This window comes from Protopterus annectens, chromosome 1.part1 (assembly GCF_019279795.1).
Source record: "Protopterus annectens isolate FY-2018-M chromosome 1.part1, PAN1.0, whole genome shotgun sequence".
NCBI classification, from domain to species: domain Eukaryota; kingdom Metazoa; phylum Chordata; order Ceratodontiformes; family Protopteridae; genus Protopterus; species Protopterus annectens.
The window spans coordinates 793,828,937-793,853,129 of NC_056726.1; the positions used below are offsets into that span (position 1 = coordinate 793,828,937).

The following is a 24,193-nucleotide window of genomic DNA, read 5'->3' on the forward strand; positions in this document are numbered from 1 at the left end:
ATCCCCTAATCATAGTAAGTAAATCCTCCGCCATCTTGAGTAACTGTTTCTGTGACTTGGGAGCCGGTTCAGAAGAGGCCTGTGTTGCAGTCTTTGATTTAGAAGGAGTCTTTGCCTTTGTCTTTGTCTTTATTAGAAGCTGAGTAGGCCTGAAAACCCCTTCGAAAGCCGGTACCTGCACAGCGGCTCCGGACCCATCCGAAGGAGCATTGTCCGAAGGTCCTGCAATAGAGATATTTAAAGGCCTGGTTGGCTCCTCATAAGAGTCCGTTTCGGCCATCGGTTCTGAAATGGCCGACGACAGGGGCTGCAAAAGCGCCTCACTGACGGCGGCCGAACCTGAAGCTGGCTCCGCTTGTGCGCTATCATCAGATTTGGACCTCGGAGGCCTGTCTTTATCCTTGCGACGTTTGTGAACTCCGGCAGCCGGAACCATATCCGACGACATTTTGTAGTTAAAGCGCCTACCGAAGTAATGAAAAGCAAAATCGTACCTTCTTTTAATTGTACGTTGATTGAATCTAGCACAAAACCGACAACTAGCTACGTCGTGGTCAGGGCCTAAGCAAGGAATACAGTAAGAATGAAAATCCTTATGAGGTATTTGCTTCCCACATGAAATACAATTATTAACTTTTTCTGACATCGGACTGGAGCAAGAAAAAGTTTCAACGGGTACTTAGCTTTGAGTAGAGAAGAAAGTCTTCGGACTGAAGTTTATCAGAAAAAATCATCAGGAGTCAGCCGACCGGCACTTGCGAACTGCTATCACCGCACGGCAAGAAAGACTGGAGAAGATGGCGTCGGCTGTCAGCTTTGTACTCCTGGCGCTCTGACGTCAGGGAGCATGGTTGAACAGCCGACGCCGGACCCAGACTTTGGGATTCTGGCTGACCGAGGACAGCCTGCCGGCAGGGGAGAACCCTACAGTCATGACTGCAACAGTGAAACACAATGAACATCTGTGGAAGGGTACATCACAGGAACTGAAGAAGTTTGCACCATGATAGACATTGGTACTGAGGGCTCCAAAGCCTGAGAGAAGGTTGAAGGAGGATATGTTGAAGTCTGTGCAGAAAAATCCTTGGCTCCAAGTGAGAGAGAGGTCTTGGTAGGGGTTGGGAATGCCTCTGTCTGCTAGGAGCTGATTGGCAAAGCCTCACTACATTGAGTTTGGAAAGACTCCTGGTTGAACAGGTATATATACCCGAGGGACAGTCAGGTCTCTCGATAAAGGGACTATATTGCTGTCCAAAAAAGGATCAGCAGTTGTTGGTGAATATCTGGTCCTGGGTAAAATTTCACTTCTTGGCACAGAGATCGAAGGACCCATGATGGGAGAAATTATTGTAGGTGCCGAAACTATCTGGTACCAAGGGAATTATCGATACTGAAGTAGGTATTATAGTAGTCAGTTACATAGTAGGCATTGACTTTGGCACCGTAGAGAGAGCTACAGGCTCTGGTGCAGACAGAGTCAGTGCTAACATTTTTGGCAACTTAGACTTCTGTTCAGAAATGGTCTGATAAGATTTTGGTTCCTTGGAGATGTCGTAACCGAATGGCTTCTCTTTTTACATTCTTTCTTAGGAAGTGGTGAGACCTCCACCTCATGAAGGGCCTCCGAAAAAGGAGTATTTAGTAATCCCTTCAGGATCAATTTATTTTTGCACTCTGCCAAAGTGCGAGAGCTAAATCCTTTACAAAGGTCACAAGGTGGGTTGAACCTGACAGTGAGGAACTCCGAGACAGCAGACGCACGAAAGATGCCCATCAGAGTTGGGCATCTTTTGCCCACATTTATCGCACTGCTTGAACCCGGTCGTCCGTTTCTTATCAGACATAGTTTAGCTACAAAATAGTCACAACCTTGAGTAGAACAAGACACGTTAATTAGTCAAATCCCCAACACACCGCTGAAAAAGCAAACACTCACAGATTGAAAAGAAAGATTTTCTTTTTTTTTTGGAAGGATAGGGCAGAAAAGAAGGGGGAAATACCAGCAATGGTATTACAAATACAACAATGGTAAGGGAGGGGCCTATACCAACAATGGTACTAACAATACCAAAAAAGATAAGAAAGGGGAAGAAAAAACACCCAAGAACAACAGAGGACAAGCAAAACTGTCAATGACTATAAAAGAGAAATTAAGGAGACTAGAAAAATATTCAGACAAGAAATACTGAAAATATCTACTACTTAGCTGAGAGCTGGCTTGGCACATCTTGAGTAGTACACGGCAAATGAGATCTGAAGACAGGAGGAGAGGGGCACTATGGTTATGACTTAGCTTGAGAGTTTTTTGGCTGGCGCAAGCTTATTGTATTGGACAAGTCGATTACAAGCACAGAACAAAGACCCATCAGTAAGGAATGAATGACTATTTATAACATCAGATCGTTCCTTTTGCAGGTCATATGGGCATAAAGCACACCAAGAGACATATTATGCAGAACTTTTATTGGCCTGGGACTGCAAAGGATGTAACAGGGTATTGCAGGACCTGTGAGCAGTGCCAAAAGGTAGGCAAGGTAGGAGATAAGGTCAAAGTTCCATTGATGCCTTTACCTGTGATTGTGGAGCAGTTTCAGAGGATAGCTATGGATATTGTGGGGCCTCTGAGTATCTGAAGTTCCACAGGGAAGAAGTATATCCTGGTTGTAGTAGATTATGCTACTATATACCCTAAGACAGTGGCTCTATCCTCCATTGAGGCAGAGAAAGTGGCAAATGCTTTGTTAGAGATTTTCAGTAGGGTAGGTTTCCCAAAAAAATACTGACTGACAGAGGTGCCAATTTCATGTCAGACCTGCTGGCTTGTTTGCGGAAGAGTTGTGGGGTGAAGCACCTAAAGACAAACCCCTACCAAACCTAGACTAATGGTCTTATGGAAAGGTTAAAATCTACACCAAAGACCATGCTACGGGCATTTTTGGACCAGTTTAAGAGAGAGTGGGACAAATATTTGCCCCATCTACTGTTTGCATACAAAGAGGTACCCCAAGTGAACACAGGTTTTCACCCTTTGAATTGCTGTATGGGCATAGAGTGAGGGGACCTTCAAATTTGATTTGTGACGAGTGGGAGTGTGAGTCAGTTGTGGCATACATCTTAAACCTCAGGACAAGGCTTACTGAGCTAATGGGCTTGTCCCAGGAGAACTTGGCAGGAGCCCAACAGCAGAAAAAGGTCTGGTATGACAAGAATGCTAGAGCCTGAGAGTAAGCTGTGCAACAGCAGGTTATGGTGCTCATTCCTGTCAGAAATAACTGCAGGCAGCTTGGGAGGTACCCTTTGAAGTGGTAAAAAAGGCCAGTAATGTTAACTATATGGTAAACCTACTAGGCATGAGGCAGGGGCACAAATTGTACTATGTTAATATGATGAAGCCTCAGCATGTCAGCAAGGTCCTGGGCAGACTTCAAAGGGCAGGGTTGACCATTAAGCCCAGTAAGTGTCAGGTGGGTATAGCAGAGGTCTCCTACCTGGAAGATAGTGGAGAGTGGCAAGATTAGGCCAGAACCTGCCAAAGTGAAAGCTATTCAGGCATGGCATGCCCCTGTTACCAAAAAATCAGGAGAGGGGTACTGTAGAAAGCTTGTTCCCAACTGTAGTACAACAGCTGCTCCCCTCACAGACATGACAAGGAAAATCAGGCCAGATAAGGTAGCGTGGAACTCAGCCTGTGAGCAGGCATTCCAAACACTGAAAAGGGCTTTGAGAGGACCCCCTGTGTTAGCCAGTCCAGATTACAGCAATGCCAATGCAGATGGACTCTCAAGACAGGGTATAGGTTAATGTGTTCCTAAAAAGGCCCATTTCTCACAAGCAACGTTTTTTCAGGATCACTTGAAAAAAATAACTCGAATCTTCAAAGCGGGGAAGAGATGTGACAATTTGAGGTATAGCCATCTGTGCCAGGGAGAATAGGGCAGTGCATATGTAACATATACCAGCATAATTAGCTGGAGTTTTGTAAACAATTTTGTGCCACTTGACTATCACACTGACTTGTACAGATGCTTATGTTTATCAGTGTTATTATAACTGATTAAATATTTATGTTTAAACAAAGAATTCTGTAAGGGAACAGCAGAAGTTTTTGAAATGGTTATATATTTTTTGAATACCGAAACAAATCTTGGAAAAGCTCAGAGTGTGTACTTTACTAGAGTCAGGTGATCAAATGTGATACCATTCTCTAACTAGACCTGAGAGGATGGACCTCTTGACAGCAGCTTGTTTTGTTTTCTTTGGAACCTGATCTAAACATTTATGACAGTTGATCAGTTCATTCAGTAGTTACAAGTTCATCATCTTGCCTAGTGGAAGTAAGCATCTCATCTTGCCTTGTTGAATTAAGCTAGCTAGGGAACAGTTATTCTTTAGTCAGGAGATCAGTGTGATTAGTTAAGTAGTGTTTTTCTGAATCTGTCCAACTGTTATTTTTATTTCTTCTGTGACTGAAACTGTGATAATTTATTGTACTTGGACATTTAATATTCTTATGTTTTCTATGTTATTACTTTTTATTAAATATTTTTAGACTTTTTATTGTGGCTAGTCTTTTATAGATTGCATTTAACATATTGTGAGTACCTGTGCTTATTTTGGTGACTCCTTTGCCACTTCAAAAAGCCTTGCTGCTTGGTTACACTCTGCCATTTACATTTACATTGAATTTATTCAGTATAATTGGATACCCTTGCAAGAGCCCGATAGTGACTGACTGGTGGCAGTGTAGTTACCTTATTGTCTGGAACTCTGACTAGAAAGGGGCACAGTTAGTAAATATGTGCCAGCCTTTTCCAGGTGTGTGTGTGTGTGTGTGTGTGTGTGTGTGTGTGTGTGTGTGTGTGTGTGTGTGTGTGTATGTAAATCAAATTCCCTGGTGTGGGTGTGTCAGTTACTTGGAACTGGGACAGAGTGCTCCAAACGGAGTCTTGTTTGGGATCTGGAAAGAGCATCCAATCCTAGACCTGGGCCGTGTTTCCAGTGTGCTCTTAGGGGAAATTATGCTTGAAGCAAAGAGCTGCATTTGAAATACTGGGTAAATCCATTCCTGTTTTAATGACAGTCTCTCACCAGTGTCAATAGTGAGGAGTGAAGCTCCTTGATTACTGGCCCGGGAAAGGAGGGCCCATCACAGCTTTTATGGTATTAATTTATATGGATATAATTTTCACAATTTTCTAAATATATCAACAACCAAGTAATACACGTAGAACTCCTTGGCCTCGTATGAAAGCTCTCAGCTAGATGAATAAAATGCTGCTGACAGTATGTGGGTAACTTGAGTAGATGCCAAGATATTTTAAGTTGTTTACAAAATATTACAAATGTAATAGTTACTATGTTTACTGTGACTTATAAAATTTGGTTTAAGACCCAGAACCTAAAGAATACTACCACTATAAAAATAGTTTGTGCTGAAGAGTTTGCCATTTATACTTCCTCCCTAACCCCCATGGTTCCAGAGATATGAACATTTGTTTTAAATATTCCAAACGGAATGGCTTAGTAGTAAATTGCTGTGGCTATGATGTACAGGGTGCTGGGTTCAAGGCTTGCAATGGCTGATTGTTTGTACTGGAGGGACAGGTTCATAACCCAGAGACTGCCCATGCTATGGAATAGACTTTCCCATACATGTCAAGCAGAGCACCTCGTTGACCCTCTTCAAGAGAAGTCTTGATGAGTGGATGGGAAATAGAAAATTTATCCCGGTGATAACTCCAGTGGATCTACTTGATAGAGGCACTGGGAACCAAGGTCGGGTGACATGATGCCGGGGTAATCCTATGGCTAGGAGAGTGCTGGTTGCTTGAGTTCCAGTTAACTGAGAGTTTACTGTATACTCTTACACATCACACCCCTTCCTCCCATCTGACCAATCACCCTCTCTGACTAATCTATCACCTGCTTCACTGCCAAAACCACTCCCACATCTCTCTCTTCCCTTACAACCACACTACTCCCACTTCCCCTCCTCCTTTCTTCTACTCCATCACTAACTCTTAACTTTCATATCTAATCACACCCTCTCTGCTTTCACTACTCTTAATCACTACATTCTTAACTCACTTACCAGACTTCTCTATCCCTACCCAATCGTTGATCATGTGGCCTCTAGCTCTTCACCACCTTTCTCTTCTTCCTCCAACTACCTCTTACCATTCATCACTCTATCAATCCTATTTCACCATCCGACCTCTTCAAACATCAGACTTGTTATAACTCCGCTCTCTCCCCTCTGGTCAGAAACCTAGACTCCCTACTACCCTGAACTTACTCTCTTCTCACTTTCTTCAACACTCTTCTTTTGGATGGAGACATCCACCCCAATCCAGGACCTCCCATCTCTTCCTTGCACAATATCATCCCCCTCCCCCTCAGTTACTCCTTCCTACCAGTACTTCCCCTTCCAAATCTCTCAACATTTTCTCTAAATATTCAACGTATTTTAAATAAAGTAACAGAAACGCATCTCTTCACATTCTTGCCCCATCAGAAACATAGCTGAAACCTTACATCCTTAACACAGAAATCCTACCTCCAGGTTACAACATCTTTTGCTCAGATAGAACCAATAAACAGTGAGGAGGGGTTGCTAACCTCTACCCTGAGCTACTTAACCAGTCCCCTCTCTCCATCTCTGTTCCCTGCTTCTCACCTGCTGAAATACTCATTGTAAATTGTTACCTCAACCCTCACAAAAAATTTGCCATAGTCTCTATATACATTCCCCCTGGCGAGAATATTCCCCCTCCTAGAGAACCCTCCTGTCCTGGATCACTCACCATATCCATTATGAAACTATCATACTTGGGGACACTAACATAGACTGGACTAAAATGTCCCCCTCATCCCCAAGGTTTAACCTTCATGGTTTTCACCAACACAACTCCACCCCTACTAGAAAAAACAAAACCTCCTCATCTGGACCCATCCTCTACTGGAGACTTACTTCAGTCCCTCACCACTATCATAACCACAGTATACTTCCCAACTCATTGAATGACCACTCTCCAACTTTCATACTCAGATTCACCCAACACTCACCTAAAGACGCTACTTACAGGATATGCCAAACCTTACTCACTTCGACACAGACACTTTTAACTCAAAACTATCCTAATGGGTCCTTCATCTATCACCTCACTCTCAATGAGATAGTAAATTCCTTTAATAAGATTGTTCCTTCCAGGAAAATCAGAAGGAAATCCAACCATGCCCCCTGACTAAGAAACAAAGCCGCTCAGTCATGCACAAAAGAGATTCTTCCTGGAAAGCCAGGGTTAAAAACAAGTCCCCTCTCTTACTGCAGACATACAAAAAGCTCAGAAACATGGCTAAAAAACTAGTCAAAGACAAGAGAGATTTATTTTCCTCTAACCAAAGTAGCCCACACAAAACTCCAAAAATTCTGGACCACTATCAACAACCTACTCCACCCAGGCAATCCCACTACTCCCAACCCCTTTCCAAACACTGCTTCTGAAACTGCCACCCTCCTTAGCAACTATTTAATAGAAACTATTTAAAACCTCACACTTAAACAAAACTGTACACCTCACGCAACACCTCCACTACCCCACAAAACTCTCCTCAATGCTTTTTCTTTTCAACCTGTCCCAATCACAATTAAATCTCTCTTTAATAAACTTAAACCCTGCTCTCCCTCAGCAGACCAACTATCCTCTCACTTCCTAAAAATAGCTGCACAATTCATTGCCTACCCTATCTCTATTCTTAATTGTTCCCATCTCAGAAGCCCTGGTCCCTGACATTTGGAAATCCTTTTATACTATTCCTCTTCACAAAGTCGGCAACTCTACAGATCCCTCTAACTTTAGACCCATTGATATCCTGTCCTCTATCCAAAGTCTTGGAAAGTTGCATCCATGTTCAGCTTCTTAAAAACAATCTCCTCACTCCCAACCAAAATGGCTTTAGACCCCACCATAGTACTTCTACTGCATTACTGTCATTTACCCAAACAATAGTTGAAGCCCGTGTTAATAACCTCCTTGTCTCCAGTCTTTTCCTCGATCTTTCAAAGACCTTTGATACTGTCTCGCATTCTAAATTTCATACTAAGCTCTCAGACCTCCATCTCTCCACTTCCTCCATCAACTGGATGTCTAGCCATCTCTCTGTCCTCTCTCCATTCCTCCCTGTTAAAACTGGAGTTCCCCAAGATCATTCTGAGCCCCTTTACTAACTAACTTCTCTCTGCTACTAACCTGTCTACACCTCAGTACGCTGATGACTCCACCCTCATTACTTTTGCCCACAACATCCCTGACCTACTAGCTCACTCAACAAACCTTTTCCTCTGTCAAAAATTAAATAAAAAAATAAAAACTCTCTCTTCCTCCCTAAAATTCTTGCTCAGCACAAAGCCTCTTTCTTTTCTTTATCTTCTCTCTCAACACACCATTATTAAACCTGAACCCCATACTAAACTACTTGGAGTTATCACTGACGAATTAAAATGTGATACTCGCATTCAAAGTATAAAAAAGACCCACCAGAAACTTGGACTTCTCTATCATAATCAAAAATGTCTGTCACCCACCTCCAAACCCTCCCTCACTCAGGCCCTACTCCTACCCTGCCTTCTTTATGCTGCCCCTGTCCTTACTCATGTTCAAACATCTCATCACTAAACTAGAGCAAAGTTATAACAAAACTGACAGATTTGCCACCAACCTTCCTCAGATATTACCACTGTCTTGCCCTTAGATCACTCTAGTGGCCAGAATTCACCAACCAGCTACTCATACCCCAGCTACATATTGGTCAATCTATCCTATATGAACCCTCATCCTGTCCCTCCATCTCCAATTTAGTCTCCTTCTATAACCCCCCTCACCACCTCAGTACTGCCAGTAAACACCTCCTTCAGTTATACAAACCCAACAAAATCATTGGTAAGACCCTATACAAATACTCTGTAGCCCATGCTTGGTACTTACTCCCTCTCAACATAAGAAGCATTCAGCATAAACACCTGTTTAAGAAAGTACTTAAACTTCTTATCAAACCCCCCACTTGAACTACTCTCCTCTCTGCTCATCTTGATCTCCTCTCTGCTCATCTTGATCTCCGCTCTGCTCATCTTGACTGCTTTTCCATATCAATTCTTTTTTTCTCCTTGTACTTGTTCTAGCAAACTATATTCATATTTTACTCCATAACATTCTCTAAACCTTTGATTTCACCTTTGCTATAAACTGCTGTTCTTAAATTTTGAAATTGTACTTTTTAACTATTTTACCTACACATTGTACTGATCTGCACAACTTTTTGACTTGCACTATATTTCTGTGGCCTTACTTTAATATTTTCTAAATATCATAACTACTTGTATTATTGTCTGGAGCTATTCTCCTTGGTTCTCCACTGAAAATGGGTCCCTGGCTCAACTGGACTAACCCGGTTAACAAATGTCAATAAATAAATATAAATAAATTAGCTCTAAAGGACGATGTAACATTACTCTAACAACTTGTCCATTTCTTACAGCAGTATCACAGAACTATACAAGAAGCTCTTCTTCCACCTCCTGACTATCCGTGTCACCAACTGCAGCCGAGTGATTGGGTTTATGTGAAAAATTTCCAGAGAAAGAATTGCCTGCAGCCATGCTGGAAGGGACCTTATCAAGTCCTGCTGACATTTATTGCAGTCTGCTGTGCAGGATAACCAACCTGGATTCACTCATCCCACTAGAAGAAGACCTGTCATGTAGGGGCCCCAGATGAATCATCATTGCCAGCGACAGAAGACCAAAGTGTGAAGGATGAATCATCTGCCCCAGTGAAGAATTAAAATCAACTTAAACAGCACTTTATGATGAATCATGTGACAACAGGTAATTTTGTTCTTACTGCGGTCTCCTTCTATAATCTGGACAAGAAAAAATAGTTTACTGTTGGTTCTGAGACCGTATGATGTGGACTTAAATGTGACAAACTGTTGGGTGTGTTCACACATACCTCATCATTCAGGGCAGGAATTCCCATGATTCCAATTCCTGCATCATAGGTAACATTTCAGAAAGAACTTCATGACACTAATCCAAAGTAGCTTAATGTGACTAATTTTTTCAAAGGTTGCGTCTCTTCAGCTTGCCACCACAAATCATGGAGACATGTTATGCCAGAAATGGGACTATGCCAGTGGGAATTATCAATTGTAATGTCACTAGACATGAAAGAGTGTTGAACTCTTTGCAGTCAAAATGCCATGACTAGGGTGTGGCATGGGCATGATTAAGGATCGTTAGTACATTTGTGGTGACCATGCCTATGCCTGGTTGCCCATAAACTGGTCAGAGTGTTGTTTTGTGGGTTATATTACTCCTGCTATTCAGCATTTTGAAAACCCTCCAGCAGGCAGACTGAGAAATAAGCGAGAAATCCACGGGGCAGAGCAAGTATTTTCAGCTTTTGTTCCAATGTATGGAATGCGAAGGATGATGCTTGAAATCATCATGCTTGCTCAAATTCTTCAAGAGGCAGCCAACCATACTTCACATCACATCAGAATGGCAAATTGAGACATGCCTGAAATGTGAACTGTGGTGTTTAAAAATTGATTGGCACTTGATATAATGCTTGCTGCAAAAGGGGGGCCACGTGCCCTCATAGTAAGTAATTTTATTAGTGACTATCATCATGAACAAGAAATGTTGGCCGATTTCATGGAGCAGAGGGCCAGAGATCAGGACAGCACTTCCAAACAATGGACACTTTTTGGATGGTTGGGCAGTGTATTTGTTAACCTGGGAATTACTAAATTACAAGGTATCATTACAGTAATTGGTATTATTCTTTTAACTTTTTTATATTTTCCATTCAAAAGGCTGTAATCACAAAGTATTTGAGTGCACCTGCACGTGAAATGTCACTTAAGATGAATGAAAATTCAATAACTGCAGATGATGAATATTACGACGCTGAAGTGTATTTTATCAAATTAAGAAAAACACTGATTGTGTCAAAGGGGGGAATCTACTAGAGAAAAATGTATTTCTCATGATTATTCTTTACAAAATGCATATTAACTTACAGTTTCTTCACAAATTAATTGTTTAATAATTGTTTGCGTTAAAAAATATGTAGTACAGATGTATTGTTATGCAAACTACAGATACTTATTGTAGTTTTAAGTGTTTTACAACTGCATTCTAATATCAAGCTACAAGTGCATTAGCAGATGACTGAGGTAAAGAAAGTGCTGAAGGAGTTAAGGGATATTAGTCAATCCGCGGAGGTGCAGCGGAAGCGTTGGTGCCTCACAGCAACAGGTTCTCCCGTTCGATTCTCGGCTGGAGTGCGGGAAGTGCCTTCTGTGTGGAGTCTGTATGTCCTCCCCGCAGTTGGGTAGGCATTCGAAAGACATGCGTAAATGGGCGTGCCTTGGTTGAACGTCAAGCTGGCACCTCGGCGTTCGTGAAAATCTACTGCCAATCATTAGCGGACCAGAGTTCCGCTGTGGCGACCCCTAACCAGGAAAAGCCGAAAGACAAACAACAACAACAACAACCATGATCTACAAAGTCTGGTTCTGGAATGCCCAGGAAGGGAGGAAAGAACACAGTGTGAAAGAGATTTTGTTTTATGTGAGCTCTGACCTTCCCAGGCAGGGATGGGTAGTTACAAGGAATGTTGGGGAGGCAGCATGTACTGGTACTGAAGATTCAAGGTCGAAAAACAAGACAGGTTGCCAGGCCAGGTAGCTTATGTTTTTTTAAACATTGTTACTAAAACATGGTAGTTAAGTGTTCATGTGCAGTACTAAGTGAGAAGCATGAGGATCTGCAGAGACACTGATTTGTTAACTAATAGGGAACATCAGAATTCTGCATGCATGTTACTGATAACAAAAAAATATATAAAAAGTGTACGTTTTTGCTGCTTGGTGAGACTTGTTTGAAAACTTTGTGAAGGCAGTCTCCCAACACTGTGATTTATTCAATAAAAGGAAGAAATGATTTGCACATCTTGAAGAGTTATTCTTGCCTCAAGACTAACAAGTAATTAATGTTATTTATGTATATTTTAACATAACTCTAACAAGGTTAAAGAATGGGTTAATATTCTAGGAGTTACAGGTTGCACTGAGCAGGTAGAGATGAAGAGAGGGGGCAACTTAAGCTTTATCTAAGTGGTAAGTCACTAATTTTAAAAGAGCAAGACAGATTGGAAGGGGGTGGGCTCTTTACATTCTGGCTGTATGGAACACAGTGGGATGGCCAATAAATCTCAATAGCTGAAGGTAAGTGATTTCACAAAAAAAGAAGTTATGTACTCACCATAACGTTCCATCTGAGTAGGTACTTCATTTGTCTGCAACCTGTGGGTTACGGATCCGACTTCAGATCCGAGCCGGCAGCTTCACAAGCTAAAGGATCTGAGCTCCTAGCTCCTCCCCCTACCCATAATACTCTGCTGCCTACTGCTTTACCTCAGATCGAGTTTGCTTAATTTTAAACACCTCACACCCTCGACAGAGGATCAAGCCCTACTTCATGCTATGACAAAAGGACATTTCACAGTTGGCCAGTTATCCCGATATGGTTAGGGGGAATGGAGGGGGGGTTGGTTACAGACAAATTAAGTACCTACTCAGATGGAACGTTATGGTGAGTACATAACTTCTTTATCTGAAGTAGTTACTTCATTTGTTCTGCAACCTGTGGGACAGAGTCCCCAGCTACCTCTAGAAGTAACCCTGGATGGCCTTACAGAAGAATATTCCGAAGCACCACGGAGCCAAAGGAAGCCCTACTCCTCAAAATCATATCCAATTTATAATGGGAGATGAACGTATGAGAAGTGGACCAAGTAGCTGCTGAACATATGTCGTCCAGAGGAACCCTGGACCAAAAGGCTGCTGATGTAGCAATGGAACGGGTTGAGTGAGCGTGAATTCCCATAGGAACTGGTTTACCTGAGGATGTATATGCGTGAGTTATGCATTGGGAAATCCAATTTGCCAGAGTTACTTTGGAAATTGCCTTTCCCTTAGCTGATCTGGCAAAAGACACAAACAACTAATCAGACCTACGAAAATCTTTAGTTCTGTGCAGACAGAAACGTAATTGTCTGTGTACGTCCAATTTGTGCAATGTGTACTCCCCCTTGTTCTGAAAATTTGGGAAAAACACTGGTAAGTTAATTGATTGGTTAATATTTGACTCCGAAGCCACCTTCGGTAGGAAAGAGGGGTTAGTCCTGAGAGACACTCTATCCTTATGAAAAATGATGTAGGGAGGTTTCATGCACAAGGCTTGGAGTTCTGAGACCCTCCTGGCTGATGTAATAGCGACTAAAAAGGCTGTTTTCCAAGACAAGAATTTTAAAGAAACTGAAGAGGCGGACTCAAAAGGTGGACTTGTCAAGGCTTGCAACACTAAGGTTAAGTCCCATGGGGGCACTATAGATTTGACCGGTGGTTTTAGGAGAAAAACGCCCTTGAGGAAGGTTTTGCATATCTTTGAGGATGCTATTGATCCTAGTTCATCCCCCACATGAAAGTGGGAAATAGCTGCTAACTGTACCTTAACTGTGGAAGCGCTTCCTCCCTGATGAAAGATTAGTGACAGGAAATCCAGAATTGTAGGAATAGGGACCGTAAATGGGTCCATGCCTTTGCTTTCGGCCCAAATGGAAAAACGTTTTCATGTACTATAGTAAATTTTTCTGGTGGCTGGTTTATGGGCCGCCACCAGAATGGCCTTCACTGGTGATGAGATACCGGGAGTCTTAGCCATCAGAGGAACTGGATCAACCAAGCGGTCAGCTTGAGGTTTAGCAGATTCGGGGTTTGGAATCCCGCAGGATGCGATATCAAATCTGGAATAGGATCCAGGATCCATGGAGGAACAACACTGTGAGACCGTAGGTAAGGGAACCAAACCTGATGAGGCCAGAATGGGGCTATGAGGATCACTCTGCTCCCCAACCGATGTGCTTTCTGAATGAATTTCACCATAAGAGGGAGGGGGGGGTAAGCATAGAGATGACCGGGTGGCCAAGCATGAACCAGAGCGTCTCTTGGGGCCTCCCCTGAAGGGGGAAGTATGGTGAAGTACTCGCTGCACTTTGTGTTTGATGGAGGGGCGAAAAGATCGCAGCGAGGCCAACCCCATAAGTAGAAGATCTGCTTCGCAACTGAAGGATTGAGAGACCACTCGTATGGAGTGAGAATCACCAGACTCAGTTTGTCCGCCAAAATGTTGAACCGACCCGGAATGTGCATTGCTATCAGAAAGCGGTTGGTGGATATCGCCCATTCCCACACTCTCATGGCTTCTCGGCAAAGGGGGTAAGACCTGGTTCCTCCCTGTTTATTTATGTACCAGACTACCGCCATATTGCCTGTCTAAATCGCAATAGTTCCTAGAGGGAGAAGGTCGTGGAGAGCTTGCAACGCCAAAAGCACCACCCTCATCTCTAGGACATTGATATGCAAAACGGTCTCCAAGAGGGTCCACGTGCCTTGGACAGTTCTTCCTGAACAATGCCCCCCCCCCCACCCGAGGCGAGAAGCATCCGTGGTAAATGTGGCTTGGGGTGGGGGAATTACAAAGGGTCTCCCTTCTTGCAGCTCCTGTGAGTGAAGCCACCAAAGGAGGGAGTCCCTGCAGATTCTGCTCAGTGAAATCGGGGAATTGATCGGGTGAAGCACTAACGACCATTGAACTTGAAGAGTCCACTGTAAGATCCTCATCCGGAGGCGTGCATGCAGACAGAGACCGATGGCAGCTGTCATCGACCCCAGTGCTCTCAGGACTAACTCCGCCGCAGGAGCCGGATTTCGAAGGAGGGCTAAAACTTGATGTGATAGGCTGTTCAGTCTGTCCGGAGTCAGCAGAGCTCAACAGATGCATGTGTTCAACATGGCCCCAATAATCTCCAGGACCTGTACTGGCTGAAGGGAGGACTTTGGAAGATTCACTGAAATGCCCATTTCCTGGGCAAGGGAAAGAGTGTAATCCCTTGCCACTCCGAGTTGATGCCTGCTGGGGGCGACGAGGAGCCAGTCGTCCAGGTATGGGAAGACCTGAATTCCCTGGAGTCTCAGGTGGGCTGCGACCACTGCCATGACCTTGGTGAATACCCTGGGAGCTGAGGTAAGGCCGAATGGGAGGACCCAGAATTGATAATGACTGGCCCCTAGCCGGAAGCGGAGAAACCTCCTGGATCGTCTGTCCATCAGGATGTGGTAGTACGGCATCCTGGAGGTCTATCGAGCACATCCAGTCGTTCTCCTGAAGAAGGGGGAGAATAGACTGAAGAGTGACGAGCGGGAACTTTTCCTTGGGGACGAACAGGTTCAGGGCGGAGAGATCTAGAATCGGTCTTAAGTCCCCTCTCTTTTTTGGCACCAAAAAGAACCTGGAGTAGTAGCCCAATCCAGACTGGTCTGAGGGGACGGGCCGGATGGCTCTTTTCCCTAGTAGCTTTGCTACTTCTAAGGCTGCTGCCTCCCTTTGATCAGGTGGGACATCTGGGAGGCGTCTGACTTTGGGGGGTAGGTGTATGAAGGGAATTGAGTAACCTCTGGATATGATTTGGAGCACCCATCGATCTGTCGTGATGGACTCCCAATTTGACAGGTGCTCCGATAAACGTCCCCAGACTGCCTCCAGAGAGGGACAGTCGGGTAAGCCCTCAGGCCCATAGTATCCACCAATGTAGATCTAAAACAGTTTATCCCCTCGATGCCTAGCTTTGTTAGGAAGAGGGGTAAGAACTTAAAATACTTCTTTGAGGGGAGAAAGAAAACTATTTGTGAAACTAGAAATAAGAAACTTGGTACCTCAAAATGTAGACACTGTAACCAATGTCAGTACATGTTTGACCAGGACACCATCACAATTCCCTCTAGAAGGTTTAACTACAAATTTCATCAGCACTTTAATTGTGCAAGTAAAGGGGTGGTATACATGGGTATTTGCACTCATTGTTCTGGTTTCTACATCGGAAAAACTGAGAGGCAGCTTAGGAGAAGGGTGTACGAGCATCAATATGATATTACTAGATGTAAGGACACCAATGCTTTTTTTAAGCACTCCCAGGTATGTGAAAGGATGAACCTTAAATTTATGGTGTTGGAACAGGTACTTCCTGACCCACGAGGGGGTAACTGGGAAGTTAGGTTAGAGAACCGTGAGTTGTTCTGGCAGTTAAGGTTGGATGTTTGCACCTCCCCTGGGATGAATGAGGCTTTAAACATCAACAGTATTTTAAAAATGAGAAGAGCACGTTTATAAGACTGATTTAGTTGATCATGTTTTGTACATTTCTTTGTACTAAAGCTTAGTGAACAAACAGAATGTTAAAAAATGCTTTTGTTGTAACCTAATTTTTCCTAGTCTTTACTCAGTGCATTTTAATTGTTTGGGGATAGAAGTGTACTTCTTTCATGAAAGCACTTTAGGCATCAGATTTGTTTTACCTTAGTTTATTGTAATAATTTTACACAGACAATGAATTTTGCACTGTATTACATTGCTTAAGATTATCCAACCCAGCTATAATTATGTTTTACATAAGACATGTATTTTGACTTGGAAAATACATTTTATTACTTGCTACCTTTTATTTCAAATGTATTAACCACCTGGTTTATTTAATTGATGGGTGGAGTTTTAACTTAATTGTTGATGCTATTTAGAAGTTGTTTGGAATGGACAGCTTGTTTGCCTTGAAAAAGCCTGGTAATTCACTAGGTGAAAGCGCTTGGCTTATTTGTGTGTTTGTTGTATTCAACTACCTATTTGGAGAATTTGCAGTACAAAATTAAAAGGAATTTATTTTACTTGGTGACTGGAGCACTTTGTTCGGATCCTGTGTGCCGTGGATTTTGTCTTATCTGGAGTAGTAGCCCAATCCAGACTGGTCTGGGGGGACGGGCCGGATGGCTCTTTTCCCTAGTAGCTTTGCTACTTCTAAGGCTGCTGCCTCCCTTTGATCAGGTGGGACATCTGAGAGGCGTCTGACTTTGGGGGGTAGGTGTATGAAGGGAATTGAGTAACCTCTGGATATGATTTGGAGCACCCATCGATCTGTCGTGATGGACTCCCAATTTGACAGGTGCTCCGATAAACGTCCCCAGACTGCCTCCAGAGAGGGACAGTCGGGTAAGCCCTCAGGGCTGCTGCGCGGGCCTGTCCGAGAAAGGTTCCCTAGACCCGAAGTTACGCGGCCCCCCTTTGCCTCTGGGCCAGCATCCGCCTTGTCCCCCTCTGCCTCTAGAGAACGAGGGGTCCGAAGCCGGGTGGGACTGCTGAGACTTGCGGAACCACAACTTCTTTTGTCCCCTCTGATTCCTAGAAAAGGATCGTTGGGGAGTTGAGAAGTGGACCCCGACGGCAGACAGCGTCTTCCCATCCTTCTCGCTTGGGACCAGCGTCTCGCGTACGGTCTTGCCAAAAAGCAAAGATCCGTCAAAGGGTGCATTTGCAAAATACACCTTGAAGAGATCCTAGAAATCGCAAAGGCGGAGCCAGGCGTGACGCCGCAAGACTACCCTGGCTCTGCTGGCCCTAGCGGCTCCCTCCGTAGCATGAGAGAGTAACCGCATGGACATGTTAGAGATGGACTTTAGAGTGGCCATACGAGTCGCAAATGTGTCCTTATCCACGACCGTCATGGACTCTGGAGGGGCTGCAGCGTATTCCTTAATCAAGTCTCGCTGTAGCCTGATGTGTGCCATGTAGTTCACACCCTTATGGAAAAGGTTGCTGAAGCAAACCTCCGCTTCCAAATACGGTCCATCGCCAGAGATTCCTTATCCGGGGGATGGACTGAGGAACTCTCCTGTGCGAGCTCTTTCTTCGTGGCGGCCGCCACCATCATGGCATCAACAGGAGACCCCTTAGCCCAGGACTGCCTATCTGCAGGGGGGGGGGCTAAGAAATTTCTCAGGACGTCTCGGGATTGGCTCCATGGTGTCGGGTTCTTTCCACGCCCTGGTAGTAATTAAGTCCACCAGGGGGTCAGCCGGGGGGGGGACACCCAGGAGGTAGACGGGCCCGCCTCAAACGCCTTCAGGAACACCGATTCGTCAGAGGAAGGTTTTTGGGCAGACCACCTCCCTCTAATATGCAACATTTCCATGATGTCTCCAAAGGAGACATCCTCGGGGGGGTGACCTTGGGTAACCTTCCCATTCATCCAAATCAATGTCTGTGGTGATGGACTCAGGGGAGTCCAAGTGCCTCCCTTTTACACTGCCGTTTGCGAGGCACCTCCTCGGTGGGACTGTCCGAGGAGGGCTCGCCCACGGGTTCCTGTTCCTCCAAGGGAACTGACTGGAGGGTTTGAGTGGGCTGTCCCATAGGACGGATGATGGAGGATAGACCCATATGCAAGGGGGGGGCGGGAGGATCCGAGGCCCGAACCGGGGATCTGGAAGACCTTGACAGAACCCTCTCCACTACCTCAAAAGCCGAAGGGGAACTACTTTCTCCAGGCTCCGAAAGCAGTCTCCTCAGCTCTGAAGCAGGAATCAGGGTCAGAGCCGAAGCAGTCGGATCCGAGAGAGAGGTGTGCTCTGACCTACCCTGAGCCAAAGGTACACCAATTTCCACGGATCCGATGCTCGGTCCTCGGCCCAGAGAGCTAGGATCCGACATGCTCGAGGGCAACGTTGGAGAAGATACCAGAGCTATCGGCGCCGACTAAACCCCGGCTCCGAAAGGACCTGGATCCGATGACTCTGAAACCCTGAACCAGGTCGAAGAAGGAGTGATCGGAGCAAAAAGAGGGACTGAGCTCCCCCCCTGAGTTGGGAGGCAAGAGCACTCCCATCTGCATTTGGGTCTGCAGGAATCGACGCATCATCCGATCCATGTCCGCGTCAGTAAGGCTCCTTGTAGACCTAGAGGAAGTCGAAGCGGGCCAGGAGGGCCACCTCGACGACCTCGAAGGAGACCGGTACTCCTCCGGCGAGAAACGAGGCGAACGGAGCCGAGAGGGGGAGGATCAGGGAACCTTCGAGGGAAGACTAGAAGTTTTAGCAGGGGGGGCTGAGGGGTGAGCCTCAGCCCGCCTTTTGTGAGACTTGTGTCTGTCTTTCTCCCTGTGCCTTTTTTCCCCGGAGAAAGAAGCACTAGAGTCCCCTGAGCTCTGCACAGTAGAGGGAGTTTGAGTCCCAGGCACAGCAGGGGGAACTGAAGGCGTCGGGGCTACGGTAGTAGCCTGACCCTTTGAGGGAGAGGAAGAAGAAGCAGAGTCCTGGGGGAGAAGGCCTGCCAGGATCAGCTTGTTCTTCCTGTCCCTGATTGCCCGAGGATTAAAGGCTGCACAGATTTGGCAAGCCGTTGATAAATGGGCCACCCCCAGGCACAGGACACACTGAGTGTGGCCATCAGCTGGGGAAAGCTTATGGCCACACTCAGTGCACTTGGAAAAAAATGGCTTTGGGCCCATCCGCCATTATGAAACACATACACACACACACCCAAACACTAAGGGGGGAGGGAAAGAAAAGAAAACTAACGACCATGATAACTAGGAGTGGGTAACTAACTTTATGTGACTGAAAATAATACTAACTGTACCTAAAAACATTTCAACAATTCTCTCAATTAGAAAAAAATCTAAACGATCTCACCTAGCTTAAGAAGCTCTTCGCGAGTAGCTGTCTTCAGCCACGGCAAACTCGATCTGAGGTAAAGCAGTAGGCAGCAGGGGATTATGGGTAGGGTAAGGAGCTAGGAGCTCGGATCCTTTAGCTTGTGAAGCTGCCGGCTCAGATCCGAAGCCGAATCCGTAACCCACAGGTTGCAGAACAAATGAAGTAACTACTTCAGATTGATAATTTTGTGCTTACTCACAATAGCAAATGAAAGAGAGAAGGAGCAACGTGGTGAAGTTAACAAAGGGACAAACAACTAGAAAGACAGTTGAGTTTGAAAACACAACAGCACTAGGGTAGCAGGGTGAAAGAAAACTTAATTTCTATGCGACTCAAGAGAAACAGCTCTGGTCTCTTTCCTAGTTTAAATATGCAATTAAAGGTGGAATACAAATATAAACAGTGTAAAGAATATAAATCACAATATACAAAACAGAAGAAGGCAGTGAAACAATACAAAATACAAGAAAGCAAAAACAAACCAAACTTTCCATCACAGCAAGCTGTGGCAGTGTGTGAGTAAGCTTTTACAGTAAAGCCTTGAAAGCCATAAGCTCTTAAGGGCAATTAACCCCTTGTAAAATCTTTTTGGGTGATAGTGGGTTTCAAACACTGTAAACCATTTCCACTCACAGTAAGCATAGTTTTCGCAAAACAGTGCAAATCTCTCAACAAAAGTTCAACTTACCAAAAAACGTTCAAGTTACCAAGAAAGCACAAAAGCACCATCTGTAAGTGTGCACATAGTTTCACTAAAACGTTCACTGCATCATTTAAAAGTACTCACGTGGCAGCTGCTTTTCTAGGCAAATGAGGAGGAATGTTTTGGCTTAGGTGCAGAACAGCTTTCATATCTCCATCCAAGGATGCTTTGAGATCCTAGAAAAGTTTGCAGATTATGGATTTAGAGGGGCTCATCTGCAAATAATATTGTCTCTAATTACTCCTAAAATGAGACCATATTCCCTTGCGCCATTTCCAGTAATAATAAATGAATGAGTGATAGTTATATCTAGGTTGTTATTGCTATCAAAGCATGCATTTCTACGCAGTTCAGGCAGATACCATTTTCCTCTTTTGTCCTGCTTAGCCACTTGAGAAAGTGTAGTTATATAAGGTTATTACCATAAGATCAGATCGAGAAAGTGTAGTTATACAAGGTTATAACCATAAGATCAGATCGAGAAAGTGTAGTTATACAAGGTTATAACCATAAGATCAGATCGAGAAAGTGTAGTTATATAAGGTTATTACCATAAGATCAGATCGAGAAAGTGTAGTTATATAAGGTTATTACCATAAGATCAGATCGAGAAAGTGTAGTTATATAAGGTTATTACCATAAGATCAGATCGAGAAAGTGTAGTTTTATAAGGTTATTACCATAAGATCAGATCGAGAAAGTGTAGTTATATAAGGTTATTACCATAAGATCAGATCGAGAAAGTGTAGTTATATAAGGTTATTACCATAAGATCAGATCGAGAAAGTGTAGTTATATAAGGTTATTACCATAAGGTCAGATCGAGAAAGTGTAGTTATATAAGGTTATTACCATAAGATCAGATCGAGAAAGTGTAGTTATATAAGGTTATTACCATAAGATCAGATCGAGAAAGTGTAGTTATATAAGGTTATTACCATAAGATCAGATCAAGAAAATGTAGTTATATAAGGTTATTACCATAAGATCAGATCTTTTAGGAAATTTTATGGTGGAATAAAATTTACTTGTGGTTTTATTCACATTCTATGCACTGTTTTCCTGGTCATATAATAGCATATTCTCTGCAAAAAAAGCAAGCTCATGTTCTGCACATGTTTAGGAACAGCTGTAGGCAGCATAACGCTCCTTTATGAATCCTACGTTAGTCCGTGTTCTTTTTTCCTGTATTCCTAGTAGGGATGTGTGCATCTGATAGGCAAATAGCAGTACTAAGGTATTAGCAAAACCCAAAGTATGTTTTCTAGTATAAAACCAATCTAGATGTACACAGAACCACAAAAAATATACAAACATAGTTCAATTACTCATACAACAGAATCTTATTATGAAATTATTTATCTACACCAGCTGCGAGTGCAATGAAAAAATATTTTCCTTACATAAAATATAATATTTGGATACACTCCCAAGTAGAAACAGACCTTTCCCAGGAGGTGAAAATGACTAAAAATCATCCAAAAAAAATAGCACTATAGAACATGTAAAAAGGCAAAACATTTTAAATGTGTCTGCTTAAAGATGTATTCGGCTAGGCATTTTATGGACTTCATGAAAGCCTACATAATATTGCTTCTGTATTCCTAATGATCAATAATATGAAAGTCCTAATAAAACATAATTAAGAAAGCACTGTCCTTGACATAATCCATGTCTCTAGGTTAGCTAATATATGGGAAATACAGTAGACATAGTAACCAAATTTATTACATAAAATATAGCTTGCATGAAGGTCACCCTGAGAAATCCAGATGGAAGAATGACTTTGCATTAAAGGTAAGGCAATAAAGTCTGATCATGCCTATAATAAACGTTTCAGACAGCACAGTTAAAGTAATTAGCAAAGTACCTGTATAACTCATGACGTTAAAAAATCCCAAATTTATATTTTTTACACACGTGGGCAATAAAAGGCATAATTTATATGAAAATCCTAAATAAAGCATCGAAATATAATCCTAACTCATTCTGAGGCATTTCCATAAGCAGGTTTTGTCATGTAGTCTTTGTGAAAAAAATGTGCCACAGTTAAAATAAAGTTAGTTTTCCTTATGCAAGACCGTCCATTCTCAAAGAAACAGAATTATATGGCCTGGCAATTAACGCATACATCTGAGGCTTAAGTGGTTAATAAGCTGCTTCCTGTAGTCCAGGATTTGATTCTTTCATCCTCCACTTGTCTGCTAAGTGACTGTGACCATGTCACTTAAGCATACACTGTTCTTATTCACCCATGAAAGGACTTGTGCCTAGTGGGTTTACCCAGCTAACTAATCAGTAAAATAAAAACAAAGTGGACCTCCAAAGAGCTTGCACTGGTACTGATACAGGGCAAACATTAGCACTGGCATTAAAGTAGTAACATCTTACTATACAATTAATAGCTGTGCAAATGTCAGGCCTTAAGTATATATGTTAGGAAGTACTTACTATATACAGCACTACAAAGAAAATCTAGTTTTTCATAAAATGAGAGCCTGCAGGTATGAGACATGGGTGAAGCAACCAATGCCTAAAAAAATGGAAACTAGATTTTTCAAAATAATTTGATCTTTAAGCAATACTGGTGAAGATTCAGTGAAAGTTTACCTTAATGAATGTGTAAAGCAGAATAAATAAAAGTTGCACACTTTCCATGAGAAAAGACTTGCACTCACTTCCACCTTCATCACCGGGATGACTACGACCAGCTGGTCTTGGGTTATCATCTAACATTTACCCAGGCTATCAAGCCCCTCTCTTATCCCCATGATGCTGTGCAAACAAAGACCTTACCCAGATCTCTGTAGACCAATGCGTCAGAGCAAAAATTTACAAGGGGAAAAACAACCCAAGGGAATTAGCCATATAAAACCCTTTCAGGCCGATCAGGACTGAGGCTGGGAAAAGATAGTTTGTATGGTGATAGAGAAGGAACTTTATAAAGACAGAAATGCCAACACATATCTACCATTATGGTATATAGCTTACATAACTGATACTAGGATCCATCTTCCTAAGTGGATCCTCTTGGAAATGTACTTCTGATGGACAGTAGTTCTAAGGGATGACCTGGACCTAGAGCTCACATCCAGATTATATTGCTTTGCAAGAAGTACTTGATGCCCATGTAGCTAATGCACAAATATTGTCAAAGAATGCTTTCTTTAAAAAAATAATGTTTGTGAGGTAGCTACAGCCCTGGAGTTCTAAATTCAGAAGGCAAGTTTTATTATATTTGGCACTTAGACAAAAGTTATGTACTTAACCATAGCAGATCTGCACTATTGTGGTTCCTCCATCAAAACATTTAGGATTCAGATGCCAGGTCTTAGCTTGGTACATAAACTTTCCCCAAGTACTAGTTCCTCCCCTTATCCATAACGTACCACTTTATACACTACCTGTAGACCACCAGTTTGTCACCCATAAGAGTAAAATACACACATTAGAAAACATACGCAACTACAACAGTACTCCTGTAGACCTCACCTACTTAATAGGTTCATAGGTTCATACAAGGCTATCTGCCCTAGGGCATTTATAAGCCTAGCCCAGAGTTTTTGTGGCTTTCGCCACCCCTTTAGTTTGAAGGAATACTATGCCCATTATTTTGCTGTGCCTCTGTCAAGCAGTGACACTGAGGTTATCCCTGGGGTATACCTGCGATCTCCCATCCATTGGTCAAGATTTCTCTTGAACAAGGCCAGCGAGGTGCTCTGCCTCACATGAACTGGGATTTTGTTCCACAGCATAGGGAGTCTCTGGGTGATGAATCTGTCCCTCCAGCACGTCCTATTGATAGCCGTGTCGAGGTTTAAGTCT

General features: G+C 43.3%; 1 protein-coding gene across 1 annotated transcript in view; it reads right to left on the reverse strand.

Annotated features, from left to right (window-relative positions):
• SKA1 (spindle and kinetochore associated complex subunit 1) overlaps positions 1 to 24,193 on the reverse strand; it is a 652,565-nt gene that overhangs the window by 373,082 nt on the left and 255,290 nt on the right. The window contains exon 4 of the mRNA XM_044078227.1: positions 20,453 to 20,544. Within this exon, the coding sequence (XP_043934162.1) occupies positions 20,453 to 20,544 (92 nt within the window). The remainder of the gene's footprint in view (positions 1 to 20,452; positions 20,545 to 24,193) is intronic.